Source organism: Prunus mume, linkage group LG4 (genome assembly GCF_029339155.1).
Source record: "Prunus mume cultivar Tortuosa linkage group LG4, ASM2933915v1, whole genome shotgun sequence".
NCBI classification, from domain to species: domain Eukaryota; kingdom Viridiplantae; phylum Streptophyta; class Magnoliopsida; order Rosales; family Rosaceae; genus Prunus; species Prunus mume.
Genome location: NC_142701.1, coordinates 1,988,205 through 2,004,684, shown reverse-complemented (window position 1 = coordinate 2,004,684; position 16,480 = coordinate 1,988,205). Strand labels below are relative to the sequence as shown.

Genomic DNA, 16,480 nt, shown 5'->3' with positions numbered 1-16,480 from the left:
ATTATAAAAAATAACAATTTTCATGGAAGCGGGTAACTGCAAGACGAATCCACCTTGAAAAGCGTAAAATTCGGAAACCTTAAACTCACCCGAATGACGTCATCCAATTTTGGTCCTAATTTTCAGGGTTTTCCTGTAAATTGTTTTGGTAATTTGGGTAGTGATCAGAGAGAAAGCATGGGCGGGGTGGTAAGGAGCTGCGTACAATCAATCCTCAAGTTGGTGAACTCGGTGATTGGGATGGTTGGGTTGGCCATGATCATGTACTCCTTGTGGTTGATTAGGTCCTGGCAAAGGAACATGGGTCACTTGTCATTTGATCATTCTCATCATCATCCAATACCTTGGTATGTTCATTTTCTTTTCAATTTGCCATCGTGGGTCTGTTTGTTTACTGAGAAAAATGTGGGAAAGATAAGGGAATTGGGAGTTTAAGTGGTGGATGTTGTAGATATTGTATGGTCTGGGACCTGAAAAAAAGTATAAAAAGCTATCCATGGATCTTTGATTTACAAGACGGAAACAACTAGAAAGTATACAAATTTTCTTTTTCTTATTTTCTTAGACATTGTATCAATGACAATGTCTTTTTTTTGTTTTGAGATGAATGTGTATATTGCTTGAAAAGTTAAGTACTTGGGTTTGTGATCATCTGTTCTGTTATGGCCGTTGAAGTATGGGGACCTTCCTTTATGTGGGCCAATTTCCCTTTTTCTACTGAAAGGTGCCTTTTAGTATGGGAACCTTCCTTTTTCTTGTTTGATCAAAAAAAAAAAAAAACCCTTCCTTTTTCTTGCATTATTTACTTAGGAGGTGGAAAGATTAAAGGAAAATAAACTTGGAGGCTTATGCCTCTCGTTGTCTTGGTTTTCAACAATGGCCCTTAACTCTCTCTCCTTATAAGCTCCTTCAGTGAAGTTAGTTGTTTCTGTTTTAATAAGAAACGTAGAATTTTACTGAGTTTCAGAAAAAGTAGATGCACATTACAGAGGACTAGGAGTCCATTGACAATCAATCTAAAGTCTAACATTGGTAACAAAATCCATCAACACTAATCAGACTAAAAAGACTACACAGCTAAGACCACAATAAAACTTTGTTCCACAAAAATTCCACATCATCCTCTGAAATCAGTCAAAGTCCTTCACTTTCGTTCTAAATTACACCATCCAAAACACTATTATCACACCACAGCTCCAAAGGACTTCTCCCTTCTTGACACCCTAAAAACCTTGAACTTGTCACAGAAAACTGCAGAACAACTTCCTGGAACAACCCTACTCAAATTAGCTTCCCTCAACAATCCTCACCCTAAATTTAATGCAATGGGAAAGTGAAGAAACAAGAAGGCAGAAGGGCAAGCATAAGGTGGAAATTAAGAAAGAAAAAAAGATGAGTGTAGCCTGCCAAATCATAGAAGATGGGTAGAAATGAAAAAAAACCATGAGTTGTAATACAATATGCCTACAAAGGACTTATATGAAAAGACTCGTTATGAATCCAACCTCCAGATCCCCTTGTCGAGTCTAGACAGCATTAAGGGACTATAATCTAACAAGGAGAGTGAAGAGGAAAGTTCCGCAGCCTCAGAGTCACTCAGATTTTTGCAAAACCCAAAATTCGAATGGAAAAAAAGGATTTGCACATGTACTAGCGATAGAAACATTTCAAAAGTCTAAAGTCTAAAACTAAGAGGATGAATAAAGGAGTTCGTCCATCCAATTATATCTTCCCAGAGTCTTACCTTTTCCCCATTTCACACCAGGAAGCAGCAAAAAGACAAGAACAATTTAAATCCTTGAGAAGTGAAAACTTGTGTTTCGTTACCAATTTATTGTAAGAACAGGTTTGTGTTCGTATGCAATGCAGAAGCACAAAAACAAAAGAGGCCTGAGATAATCTCCTCGGCTTTAATTATTATCTTATAAAGAAAGAAAAAATGAACTAAATTCAAATTAATTTGGTTCTTCCTTAGTGATTTAGTCATTTATAGCAGTTGATTTTGGTGCAAAGGGTTTCATGTCCATTTGTTTTTGGTTTGTTAGATGGAGTAATTTTTTATTTTGACTACTTGTCCTCAGCATTGCATATTTGGGCATGAAGGTTGCGTACTGGATGAAGAATCTTTTCTTTTTGATATTCACAACTTTCTGTGATGTATTAAGTATTTATTTTTTAAAGGTTTCACATAATTATTTTTTTTCTCAATGCTGATTTTAGAACTACTTTTGTGGCATGAATTGCAGGTTTATATACTCTATTCTTGGCCTTGGGATCACCCTGTGTGTGATCACATGCTCAGGTCATATTGCTGCAGACACTGCAAATGGTTGTTGCCTTTATTCGGTAAATTTTATTTTAGACATATAGTCCAGTTCCATGGGGCTTCAATTGTTTTACTATTTTCTTCATAAAAGTATTTGATACAAATGTCTGTATTTTACCTTATCTGCTTACAGTACATGGTGTTTGTCTTTTTTCTCCTCATGCTTGAAGCTGGAGTGGCAGCTGACATATTTCTAAACCATGACTGGGAAGAGGTATATATTCAAAGACCAGTCTAGTTATTTTTGTTTAACCAGTTAACGACTTAGAATGAAGCGTATTGGCGGTTTATTTAGCTGTTATGCTAATAATTTCAATTTGTAACCAGGACTTTCCAGATGATCCAACTGGGAGATTTGATCAATTCAAAGAATTTGTAAGGTCGAACTTTGATATCTGCAAATGGATTGGCTTGTCAATTGTGTGTGTGCAGGTCTTTCTCTCTCTCTCTCTCTCTCTGTGCGATGCATGTGTGTGTGTGTGTGTGTGTGTTTGCAACTTTGTGGCATCCTTGTAAGGAAATGAAAAGTTATATGTTCATTGAGTCTCAATTAATCTGTCTTCCCAAGACTGGCAGAACCAGTCAAGAATTTAAAATATATTGCAGAGTCAGTTACCCCAATGCCCCTTGAGCTTTGGCCTGTTTCTTTACTCCTTGACTTTCAATTTGAATCATATTCCCCGTGCAGTTCCGTTTTGACTGTTAAAATGGTCCTTTCCATGAAATCTGTTATATTTGCCATCAAAAAGGTTACGTTCCGAGTACAATGTTTTCAAAGGTTTAGTTGTTAGTGAACCCTGTACTGTATTGACTTGAAACTTAAAAATAAAAGATAAGATAACAATTTCCTCCCATCTCTCTCTCTCTCTCTCTCCCTCTCTCGTTCTCTCCCTCTCTCTCTCGAGGAACTAGACTCTAGTGTTTGATATTGCCTACAGACACAACCTGAGACATTGGTATCATCCTTTTTTCAACACCAAATTCTGCAAAAATATAAGCTTTTTCCTTCTCATAATCTACCAGTAAACAAAACTTTCACTTCAACAAACTTATTGGTTTGTTCAAGTATTCAATATCAGCCAGAAAACCTTCAAATTATAAAAACCAAAGCCTTCCATTCCTCCTTTATTCAAAATCTTAATCACCGTAAGGACCCTCAAAGTCCCCAAATGCATGTAAATTTTACACTGCCACTAGATTCATATATTGACCTTTGTTGGAAATAGTCCTTTTGTTTCAATGGACTCAAGCCAAGCTTCCTTTCCCAATTGCTCTTTGACCCCATAATCAACTAGAGGGATCAGGTGAGGGTCAAGAATGGAATCACATGGTGCCTCAATTCGTAATAAAGTGCCACAAAATTAGCCATTCTTTGCTATTTTATTGGAGTGCAATAGGGCTCCTTGAAACTAAGCCTTGCAGGTTCAGTGACTGTTGGTTGATCCAAAATGCAATGATAATAGCATAAAACTCTTGGATATATGTCTCCTTGTTTTGCAGTCCTAATAACTGTCTCCTATTGATAGCTTTTGGCAAATTTGTCTGCCCATACAACCTTGCCAAATGATCCCGTATTTCTTTGTCCGTAGAAAACTTAGCCAATTGTATTCCAGTAGACAATTTAAGTGGGTTGTATAAATTAGCCATTAACCGTGCTTTATTCTCTGTCATAGTTCAGTGGGAACTCTCACAACTCCAGATACGTATGCTAACTTCAACAGAGACATCGTGTTGACCTGAACTTTTTATCAAGAAGAAATTGGAAAACCAGTACTGTACCAGAGCGAGTACACTAATGTATGAAACCCCGAGAGATGTGACAGAATTGCTGAGAAAGAAAATGCAATTTGCTAAGAACAAGTATAGTTACGTTGAAATAAAGAGAGGATCAATTTGCTTTGGTACCATGCAAACTTTGACTTTATTGCATACCATACCACTAACAATTAAAACATAGAATATGTGTGTGTGTAGGCAAAATAATAATCTGACATGAGAAATGTAAAAGCCGAAATCTCATGAGGAATACTAAAAGGCTCTGAACAGTTTCGAAAGTTTGTTGCTTTACTGGTGTTTGTTGCCTATGATCCATGCCCTCCTGCAGAACTTCAATTGCTTTCTTAAGATTTGCTGTGTTCTATGGTTTTATTACTTCATTGTTAGCGTTGTCTATGATGAATAATTGCTCAATGTGAGGGGCTTTCTGGTTTGCAGATCATGGCTATTCCCTTCCTTTGTTTCTGTTCTCTTTCTGTTGACCGTTCATTTGTCTTCTTTTGCAGGGACTGTCTTTGTTATTGGCAATGATACTCAAAGCTCTTGGGCCACATCAGTATTATGATAGTGATGATGAGTACGTTCCTGAGAGAGTTCCGCTCCTGAAGAATGCTGTTCTCCCACCTCCTTATGTCATTGGTGACCCTGTCTATGGGTCCAAAAACGATGCATGGAACATAAGGATCAATGACAAGGTAGCAATGTTTGATTCTTTTAATGGGTCGTGTGCAATATTTAGGGCATATATATCTCATTAAATCAAAGGTCTTGATGAGTTTTCTCTAATTCCAAACTTTGTTCATACCTTTTCTTATTCTTATTCTTGTGCGTCAGTCTTTATTACTCTTTTCACTGGAGTAATTAAGAATAAGCTCCTCTCCATTTGGATGGCTAGCATCTTATAGTGTGGCTAACTTGAGATGCACTCAATCTCTTACTGATTGGATGGCTAGCATATTACAAGTGACCTGCAAGTGGAGAGGAGCAGGGTGTGAGCTGTCATAGGTTTTGGTTGCTAAGTTGGGTTGTCACTACAATTATATGATTTTTCATTATTCATTCCTTCTGTTTCCCCTTTTGTAAATCAGGCAACCAGGTAAATCTTTGCATTTGGACTATTGTGGATGGATGTGCAGAGGCGCAATAAGAGGGTTTTCATCGGATATCTGTTGGCTGATTGAGCATTGAAGGTTTACATTCATACACTTCGAACTGACAGAGGGTGGAATTAGGAATAGAAACATGTACATACCTTAAACTCTCTTACCATATACCTGAACCTCATGAAATTGACATTAAATCATCGTTGCATTTGTGCTTTAGAATGTTAGCGACGCATAATACATTGATTATTTTACTTGAAACCTCTTTTCAATTATTTTGTCAACTTTTGCATGTTTCATATGCAAGCATCCCCAAATGCAGGATTAGAAATGGTTTTTTCTTTTTCTTTTTTTCCCTTTTTGTCCATTTCACTGAAGGAACATGAGGAGTGGCAGTTGGATTTGCAAGTACTTGTGCATGTTCTGGTCATTAGTTTACTTATCCATTTGAATCATTCTGTGAGCAACATCATAATTACAGGTGTATGGATGCCTTCTAGTCTCCAGAAAAGTTTAAAGATAATCGACATGAATGGTGTGGATATTAAATCTTCAGCAACTTTCTGATACAACATTGTCTAGTTTGTGTGTTCTTTCATCATTACAGGTTGCAATGTCGGCAACATACATACTCTTAGATATTTCGAATTTAGAAGGCACTGACTTTTTATGCAAGCTTAAAGCACGTCCTCACCGCATTTCGGCCTCACACAACTTTTCATTTTTGTATGTTCCTTCTTTTTCCCTAGTTTATAAGGAATGATCTCGTCATTTTTGTACGTTCCTTCTCTCCCTAGTTTATGACATGATCTCCTTTAAGAGTTTAGTACCAGATTCTAACCTAGCATTCTTCCCCGATGCATATGTTGAGCTAGTAACTCGAGCTACGGCGATGGTATTTGACTTTAAGAAGAGTAACGATTAGTTTACAATTTTACCATTAATTAAAGACTTCTTAGTCTGGTATTCCTGCATATGCAAAGATTGTTCCACATGTCTAATAAATTATACACAGCTTATATAAAAATCTTACCGGATTGAATAATTGCTCATAAATTTTAGGGAGTTTCACTAAAACACCCAAAATGGAGGTTGAAATTATAAAAAAAATCCAACACCCAAAACACTTTATAAACACACCCAAAACCCATCATTACACACACTCAAAACTCATTTATAAACACACCCAAAAAGTTGACTTTGGGGTTGATTCTGGGTGTGTTTCTATGTTTAAATAGTGCTTGGGTTTTTTTATAAATACATGTCTAGAATTGGGTTTATTTATAAATTTTGTATAAATTTTAAAAGTATTATTCTAACGTTCTCCGTGTTTTGATCCATTTCTTTGATGACATGCACAACTAACAGTTAAATGAACTTGCAAACCACACGCACAACTTCCTCAAGAATATGTGCATGTTGCCTCCCATGTACATTGTGAAAGTATGTTCTGCATACTGGCAAATCACCAAGTCAATCTCATAGGCAAATCACATTTCGATACGTGGGCATTTTTTTTTTCTCTTTCTTTTTTGGTGCTTTTGATGACTTTGTATGTGTCAAGAAAACTTTGCTTTTGTAAAGAGGCATGTGGCAACAACTGATGAACAAAGAAATTCAACCCTTAATACAGCCTAGCATTGTAGAAAAATTTGTACGAAACAGGGATAGCACTGTTTCTTTATACTCAACCATCACAGATTGTTACGTAGGAAAATTATCAAGCATGACATGTCGCGATTGACTGAAAATAACAAAATAGTGTTATTCCCATTTTGCACAAATGTTTCTCCTAGCATTGAGCTCATATGTACAACGCTTAAAGCACCTCCAGCTTAAAGTCATAACCCACAACACAAAACAAGGAAAAGATAAAGGGGGAGGAAAAGTAAAGTAATTTTTATTAAAAGAGGCTCTCTCTTTCAATTTGCCTTTGGAGAAAGCATGATGCAGCTACTCATTCTGAGGACATGCACCCAAGCCATGCTCTTGAATATAAAAACTGGGTTGGGTTTTTTTGTGTCAGATTTAATCATTAAATAAATAATAATTGGGGCAGATTTTGTGGGTTTTGCTGAATGGATTCACAAAGTATCTTCTTCTACAGTTGCAACTTTACTACCAGAAAGTCGTACTTGATAAAACAGAATCAACAAACGCACACTCTTTTTATAATAAATTTTTTAAGGGGTACCTTTAGCTAGGAAATGCATCGTGCTTGCCTTTAATTATTTTTTGTCTTTTGAGAGGGCCTTTAATTATTTATTAATCTTAGTAATTTGTATTAAACCATTTCCATTTTTTAGTACAAGCGATTGGAGAACGAGGATTTACACACAAATATTCATTGGGTGTTTGGCAGTTTTGAAAATTTGCCCAAATGAGTGGAGGTTGAAGAACTCAACCAACTATGCAAGCGCTCCACATTACAAATGAGAAGAAGTTATAGTCTTAATTAAAAAAAGCCGACTTTTTATAGAATTTTTATATGATTATATTTTTGTTTGTTTAGATTAATTCTGTATAGTTGGTCAAAGAATGCTAAAAAAAGCTTTAAGAAAATCTTCTTTTTAGAGCACCTAGCTAACTCTTCGTTTGTTCGATGCGTTGTGTTTAAGCTTTATAATATTACAAAGATGTGATTTTGTAATGGGTTAGTCCTAATTAACTTCTCAGTTACCGATAATCAAGGATGTTTAAATAATAATAAAAATGTTATCTATTGTTGGGTCTGGGCATCACCCAAGACGTACTGATGCTTGACAGGATCCTGCTCGGCATGACTTTTGAACTGCAGATCAAGAAAATGCTGCGAATTGTTACCTATGGTTCAGCTCTAGCACCATATCATTTGTAGTTACGTGACGAGTTGATATGTAGTCATTGGCTGCGTCATGATCCTCATGACGCACGCACAGTGGAAGTCATCTTCGATTATATGAGTGCATGTGCTTGTTGGGGCAACTTCATCCACGAGATTACATGCGTATTGGCTAGAAATTTCAGTGGAGTTGGGAGGCAAAGCAATAACACCAACCATCATCAATGGAAACTGTCATTTAGTTTTTAAGTGATTTGAAAATATGAAACAAGACAATGAAATTGCTATTTGCATGTGTGTTTGTTCCAACTTTCTTGTAAGTTTTTATGTTGTTTTTAAATTGGTTGGAGGTCTATCCACTAGCTATAGCTTTGTCTCCATCTGCTAGGATTGATAGGCTACAAATTTTATTAATGGACCAGACAAAATTTTGCCTCCTTGGGCCACACATTTATTAACCAAAAGAAAAAAATAGCCAAGACATCCTTGTGATGAAGACTTATCAGCAAGAGGGGAATTATTATTGTTTTTTCTTCACAGAGAAATTTGACTACCAAACCAGAATTGTGCTTCAATTGTAAGTCCTCAAACCGCAACCCAATTCACACAAACATTTTGGACGGAGAGGAGGGCATCGTACATTTAGCAATCACTTCAAGCTAAAGGTAACTAAAAAGTAAATATAGTTCTCCACTCTTGGGATAAAATGGCATGAGACCTCCTCAAGACATCCCAAAAAGTGTTCGGCCTCATGGAAATGACGCCCATATCTACTACCATAGTTAGCGCATCTTATTGAAAAGATTCGCCACACATTATGCATATGATTTCATCGAGTACTAAGTAAAACTACGCAATAAAATAAAGTTCAGGTGAACCAAGTCAAGAACCAAACACCATCGCATAAATTGATATATCATAAAAGTTAGTGTAATAAATTGGTGTCTATCGTACTACTCCAAAGTTAATATGGTTCACCATCCCATGAGAAAGTGATTGTTGAATGAAATGATAGATACATATGTACTACATCAATTGATTTCATTTATATGGAAACATATTTTAAAATAAAATGTACCTCAACACACTACAAATGTGACATTACAATTTACTCTTCTATATGATATGAGTTCGCTACGAGTCAACAATAACTGCCAGCAGCAACTCTGATATCTAGGAGTAGAAGCGTAGAATGTGTCGGCCCTTGTTCACACTGCTGCATAATTTCCGAAGCGGCGTCGTTCCTGGCTACACTTGCCGCGCCAACATTGGTTGCGCCACTGCCCTCCACGTGCTAAAGTTTAACGGCACACTGTTTACCAAAACAATCAAATGATAAAGAAAGAGGTTTAGCACATAACTTACCAGAAGAAAAAAGTTTAACGGTCCAATTTCCGTGACCAAAACACCCTCCCTCGCTGCTCAATGCACAGCAGACACGTGGAGGAACAGTCAGGGCGGAGTTAACGCCTTAACCGCCGGTGGGCCCCAGATGCAGTGGCATGTCTCGCAAATAATACCACAGCCCATGGGCCACGCGGTCATAATGAAATTATTAAAACCTATTTTCTGTGGCAGCTTTTGCAGCTAATGCTAATATCCTATGCCTTTATAAAGAGCAACACATGGACCAAGAGACCCAAAACCCCTCTACGCCTTGAAAACAGTTCATAACTGTCGGCAGAGCTTTGGGTTCACTGTTGACCAAAACCAGTTTGAAGCTGGTGACGCCGCCGACAAGACCCACTCAAGCTCAGCGCACAATGCAGCTCCTCCTCCGCCATGGCTCTGGGCTTCTGCTGGTCCTCCTGGTGGCCAATTGTTTGGGGCAGCTTGTCGCCTCCGCTCAAGTTCAGCACCCGGTTGGGACGCACACGGTATGGCTCCCAGCCGTCGCCACCTGGTACGGCAGCCCCGAAGGAGACGGCAGCGACGGTAAGCCCCTACCCATAGACCCCATTTGGTTTTAGCACACAATGCCGCTTATTTGGACCGTTAGAGTTGCTAATTGTACTATCTTAATTAATTATCTACGGAAATAATAATGTCACATAGTCACATAGTTAATTGAGATGGTACAAATAATTTTATTTTTTCTATTAATTATGCAAAAGCTTTCTAATTGAAGTGAAATTACATTTATTATAAAAATGATGCTATATTTTATTATATATAGTCAGTTAAGATGGTACAAATAGTTTTATTCGTATGCTAATTGCGGTGGCCATAATTTTGGTAGGCGGAGCATGTGGATACGGGTCGATGGTGGACGTGAAGCCGTTGAGGGCGAGGGTGGGAGCAGTGAACCCGCTGCTGTTCAAGAACGGCGAGGGGTGCGGGGCGTGCTACAAAGTGAAGTGCCTGGACAAGAGCATATGCTCGAGAAGAGCGGTGACGATAATCGTGACGGACGAGTGCCCCGGTTGCACCAAGGGTAGGACCCAATTCGATCTCAGTGGCGCCGCCTTCGGGCGCATGGCTGTGGCCGGTGAAGGTGGCATGCTCAGAAACCGAGGCGAACTCTCAGTCCTTTACCGACGGTGTGTACGAAATGTCATCTTTGTTTACTGTTTTGTGGTTTATACTGTGTGCTATGTGGTGTGTGACTCTATCTCTCTCTCTGCTAGCTCTTCTTGTTTGCTTTAACGGTCCTCTTTTGTCCTTTTCGGTTTCTTTTTTGGCTCCTGTTTTTTTTCAACAAATCTTCATAAAAAGCACAATTAGGGCGCTGTAAATTTGGATTTGTTTGTATTGACAGGACACCATGTAAATATCCAGGGAGGCAGGTGGCCTTCCATGTAAATGAAGGCTCAACGAATTTTTGGCTATCCCTTCTGGTCGAGTTTGAGGGTGGAGATGGAGACGTTGGATCAATGCATATAAGACCAGTACGTATATCTATATATTTCTCCTTCTCCTTTTTATATATGTTGTTATGTTTTATTTTTACTACCATGAATTTTGTTGATGATTGTCATTAGTGAATTTTATGAATTGTGCTTCACGTTAAATAATTATTGTCAACGGAAAAAGTATATGTCACGCCAAGACTTGAAAGAAACTGAGAAAAGCATTTCCGTCCTTTTTCTTCTCCGATTATCATTTTCTACCAATAACTTTCTTTTAAGATGAACCTTTATGTCCACAGTGACACTGTTTTTTTAAATCTTTTTTATTCCTTTGAACTACATTGTTGTACCTAATAGGACTAGTCACAACTAGGTCTCGAACTCTGTCGCATATATACATTATTCTCGCATCAATGTCAGTCGAATTTGAGTTCTCGTCCAACCAGGTTGATCAACAAACTTTCACTAGATCTAAGATTTGTTGATGATAAAGTAGACATACAATATTCTTCTCTCTTACTTTCCATAAATCAAAAGATTCATATCAATATATTCTATGCATGACAAATCAACAAAAAGGCAAAGATGGTTTCCCTTGAAATAAATTGAGGAAGTATAATTTCCTTATTTATTTATAATGTTTGTTTACGAAATTAAAATTTTAAAATTTTATGTGGCAGGCAAGTTCTAGTGAGTGGATACAGATGAACCATGTATGGGGTGCAAATTGGTGCATAAATGGAGGACCCTTAAACGGGCCCTTCTCAGTGAAGATAACGACGCTCTCAACAGCAAAAACTCTCTCTGCCAGAGATGTGATTCCAAGCAATTGGTCTCCAAAAGCCACTTACACTTCTCGCCTAAATTTCCACTCCTAGCTAACTAATGGCAACAGCACTTTTGCAGAGGTGTGGTCTTTGACAAAGAGGTCAAGATGTAGAAGCACTTTTTTTAACTAAGCACTTTCTAGTCCCACAGAACAGGGCTTGTCCCCATGACCCAAAAGTAGCCGTTGGATTGCACTAATTATAATGGCATCCAATGCTCTTTCTTTTTTCTTTTTCTCTTTTCCTACGTTGTACTGTTCAACTGGTTTTGTTTGTAGATGTGCACTACCGATGAGATGTAGCCCTCTCCAAAAGGAGAGAGAGCGTGTGTTCTTTGCTTCACTAATGCTATGTAAGATTGTGGGCCCAATGGGTTTTTAATGAATCTGAACCGTTCGATTGCTGTCTAATGTTTTCAATCTGCGCACAAGTACTGGATTCTGGGACCTTCTGCGGTGTTATGTGTGGTTTGGAATTGCAAAAGGAAATTCACAATGTCATCCTTTGAAATAATTTAATCGAAATCTAGTTATAATATTCGTATTATACATACATGTACGAACATATTAAATATTTGTACTATACATGTATGAATATATATATATATATATTTTTTTTTTACAAATATATTGTAAATGACAAGTTTTCTTAAATGTACGTATTATACGCGTGCCATATCCTCCACGTTTGATACACATTTAATATATTATTGAATTAAAAGGCTACACTAGGAACTTATTTTGCCAACATGTGGTTATTGAAACGGACACATGAAGTGTCAGTTTTAATGGTATTTGAGCATCTAATCCTCCTACTCAGGGACGGACCCACAGTGGGGTCATTGGGGTCAAACGACCATATGGAAGCCATGAAAATAGGGTTGGAAGTCCACTTGAGCTGGCTGTGTGACCCCTTGAATTGCCCTCCAAGTGTTTGATGTTTTGCCTGAGAGGAAGAGGGAAGCTGTGCGCAAGAGGAAGAAGAAGCAGCGCAACGCGTTTCTTTTTTGAAAACACCTAGGCAAAACGACGTCGTTTTGACCAGGAAAATTTTTAAAATTAAAATGTAACACCCGACCCGTTTATTTTCCTAATTTAATTTAATTAAGGGAAAATATTAATTTACTCTTGGGTTAAGGGTAATTTTGGCCAATTTCTTATCCGGGAAGATTTTGGGACCGTGAGTGGTGTGGTTGCGTAGGTGGTACTTGAGACGAAACCGTAGACAGTAGGTTCGAATCGGAGATTTAACAAAGTTTTGGCGATCAAAACTTGTTCGGTGGCAAGTAATTATTTCAAAGTGAGTTTGGGGTAAAATCTGATTTTTCACATTTACCCCTCACTCTCTCTCCCCGCGTACCTCCCTCTCTCTCTCCCGTTTCTCTCCCGACCCTCTCTTTCTCTCTCTTGGTTCTCCCGATTAAACGCGAGAAGCTTCGACTCCTCGAAGCCACGATCACAACCCACGATTACCGGAAAACGCGAAATCAGCCGTGTTATCGATCGTTCAAGTCGGAATTTTCACGGCGTTGTGCCGTCGTCTCCGCCGTCAATCCGGTGAACCAGGTGAGGTTTCTTCTCCTTTTCTGTGCTCTAGCTGATTTTGGGTTAGGATTAGATCGAATTTGAAGTTTGGAATCGAATTGGAAACTTAGGTTTTGGCCGGATTTCAATTTGAAATTCCGGCCACTTGCCGTCCGAATTGGACGTTGCCGTAGTTGGAAAAGTTGCTCCATTCTTCGAGTAGTAGCTAGGATTGGAAGGGTGAACGTTGGTTTGGAGATTTTCCGTCGCCGGAAATCTCTCTACACACCCGCGCGCTGCCGGCGCGTGTGGCGGCGTGTGGGCAAGGTGGGTGAAGTTGTTTTTCATTCTGTTGAGATCCTTAGGCTGTCACGAGTGCGTAGGATTTCGCGAATCTCAATTTGGATATCGTTTGACTATCGAACGGATTTCGCATATTGTGCGTTATCCGGGTTCGATAAGTTCTGACCGTTGGATCGTTTCCAAATTGAAGTATGTTGATCTAGGTACTCTTAGAAACCTGTAGGAATTCGCGGATCGTGAATTGGAGCCCCGGATGTTCCGATTCAATAATTTGAAGTTTTGGGAAATCGCGATCACCGTGCGTTTGGGAAGCGAATTCCAATCAGAACCGGACCTTAGGATGTTCCTTTGGACGTGAGCGCACCGGGAACTTGGGGATTTAAGTATTTCCTTCGTGAATTTCCGTTTTGGAAGTACGTGATGTTAATTAAGGAATTGTATCTTGGAATAGGTACTTGGTTGATCACTCGCAGTGGACCCTCGAGGGCGGACAGCTTGGGATTACTTGTGAGTGGACTTTGTTTTAAGCATATGCATGGTTTTTATTTATGAAAGTTTTGTGCATATATTTTAAATGATGGTGACTTTGATTTAATAAGCCTTTGGCTGATGGATTTGAATATGTTTATATATCTTGGCTATATATTTTGAGTATAGATATATATATTTGAGTACGATGAATATGTTGATATGGATTTTGGGATGGCTATCTATATTGTCTATGTATAGAGTATGAGAGGTTGTTGTGGTGAGATTGTGGAAAGATGTGAAATTGAGGGATGGTTGTGAGATGTACGAGTATGGTAGGTGAGTACCATTCCCTAGTTACTAGGCTTCCCACACACGTCGTTGCGTGCGGTGGGGTGGGAAGGCCATGAGATTACGGGTCTCACACATGTCGTTGGCAGTGCGGTGTGTGAGACACTTTCCATACGTGTCGTTGTGATGCGGCGTATGGGAGAGTATGTATATTGTTTGAGTATCATCACACACGTCGTTGGCGGTGGGGTGATGATACTGCTGCGCGTAGGACTTGATATGAGATTTGTGAGCTACACGTGTCGTTGGCGGCCGGCGTGTGAGCTATGGAGTTCCGTCCCGGTTGGACTACTCATCCCGGACGCGGGTTAGTGTTCGAAATCCTGCGTACCACTAACAATCCCGGTTGGATTGTCTCCCCGGTACATTAGTATGGAGAGGAGTATATATTATATTAGAGTCCTAACTATATATATATATATATTTATATATGGGTATTTACGGGTTGTTGAGAGTTGCATGTATTTTGGGAATGAGTTGTGGATTTGAGTTGTGGAGTTGTTTTGGACTTTGGGATTTTGTGTTTGAGTTTTTGGTTTCTGAATTGTGAAACTGCATGCTAGAGCATTATTTTTACATGGTGGGGTTACTATGTTGATTTAAAGTGAAACTTTATTTCTGTCCACTCACATATTTCTGTTTTGCGCCCCCCAGACAGTAGTTGCTTTGAAGGCATTCGAGCAAGTCACGAGCTCCAAGCTTGTCGTCAGTTGATAGGGTCAGTATAAATTCTTTCTACTCCCCTGTTTGTTGTAAACAAATTCTGAGACGCTCTATTCTGCCCATGTTAGGCTATTACTTGAGGCCGGAGGCCATTTTGTGTTGGATTGTAGTATGTTAAAGCATCTTTGTGGTTGGGATTTTTATTGATGTAAGTATTGCAGGTTGTTTATTGTTGGGTTTGAGCACTTTGCAGGGGAGACTCTGCCAAAATTTTGGTAGGATGTCTTGGGTTTTAGTAAGTGGGCCCGGCATCGGTGTGATGTCGGCACCAAAGCGGTCCGCCCGGTTTGAAATTCGGCGGGTCCTGTCATAAAAACCCTTCCGTATCCCTCCATTCTCCAACATTAAAATGTTTGTTGTAAATATATGCATGTGGAGCCCACATGTTTTTCCTTTTCCCTGTACAATACCTGATGAGCACGTATCCTCCCTTCTATAAAGGGAGGCATCTGTTCATATAAAAAAAAAAAAAAAGGGAGGCCTCATCTTCATTGTAATGATTGATCAATCTGAATAAAACTCCCTAACTAGGATTTCTCTCCCTTTCAATTCTCTCAATCTTTCAGTTTCTCAATCTCAATCTATTTAGTTTATAACACTGTTTTCCTTTTAATCTTTTTAACCTGTTTTGTTGTAGGAATCAACAAGTCAACTTTATTTTATTTATTATTATTTCTTCCTCTCAAATTTTAATGACTGGCTTAGAAATTAGAATCCATGAATGATGAACTTTACTTGTAATTTTATCTAAGGATGACCACAATATGGTTTTATCACCACTATTTAACACTTAAGAATTTCTCCACACCAAAAAAAAAAAAACAAACTTGTTTTTCTTCATTGTAATTAGAACAAAATGCATGTATACTGGTTTTAATTTAATGGAAATCAAATTTAAAATTGATTGGATGAAATTTATGATTTATATGTATTAGATTGATTTGTTGGATGAAGATTTTGCTTATTTTTGTTGATTAGGCGGTTGTGGTTTTTTCGTTTTTTGGTTAATTGGCATAGGTTTGGTTTGAAATTTTATGAATTGAAACACTCAAAAAATACATAAAAGAAATGACAACTTGAAATCATTCAAAGTATATTTTTCTAATAAAGGAATAAAATTTGGAAAAGAAAAAGTAGATAAGAAAAATAACCCATTTTTAAAATTTCTTTCGAACATTTACACTATGACCCTACGGAGTTCGGATCCTGGGTCCGTCACTGCTTCTACTAAATCGAATCTTTTATCAGGGACGATCTTTAGTAAAAACTAATTAATCGGGGTTATAGCACAGGTGATGGGGTTTTTTTTTAGTCCAAAATTTCGAATACAACCCACCCAAGTCTACCCATAATACTACTTCACACGTAACTCCTTCACGTAAGGTGAATTTAGCTCATTCCATTTTGAAA

At 38.3% G+C, this 16,480-nt stretch overlaps 2 protein-coding genes across 2 annotated transcripts; both read left to right on the top strand.

The window, feature by feature from the left end:
- Nucleotides 1-127: 127 nt before the first annotated feature.
- On the top strand, nt 128-5,466 carry LOC103328555 (Tetraspanin family protein). Its single transcript, XM_008230952.3, has 6 exons — nt 128-347; nt 2,247-2,346; nt 2,460-2,540; nt 2,654-2,758; nt 4,609-4,797; nt 5,191-5,466. The coding sequence occupies exons 1-6, from the start codon at nt 178-180 to the stop codon at nt 5,200-5,202; spliced, it is 657 nt and encodes a 218-aa protein (XP_008229174.2). The 5' UTR covers nt 128-177; the 3' UTR covers nt 5,203-5,466.
- A 4,193-nt stretch (nt 5,467-9,659) lies between these two features.
- Nucleotides 9,660-12,112, top strand: LOC103328571 (expansin-B3-like). The gene is made up of 4 exons (XM_089051270.1): nt 9,660-9,961; nt 10,266-10,566; nt 10,785-10,914; nt 11,556-12,112. Exons 1-4 carry the CDS (start codon nt 9,790-9,792, stop codon nt 11,751-11,753), a joined length of 801 nt encoding a protein of 266 aa, XP_088907396.1. The 5' UTR covers nt 9,660-9,789; the 3' UTR covers nt 11,754-12,112.
- Nucleotides 12,113-16,480: the final 4,368 nt, after the last annotated feature.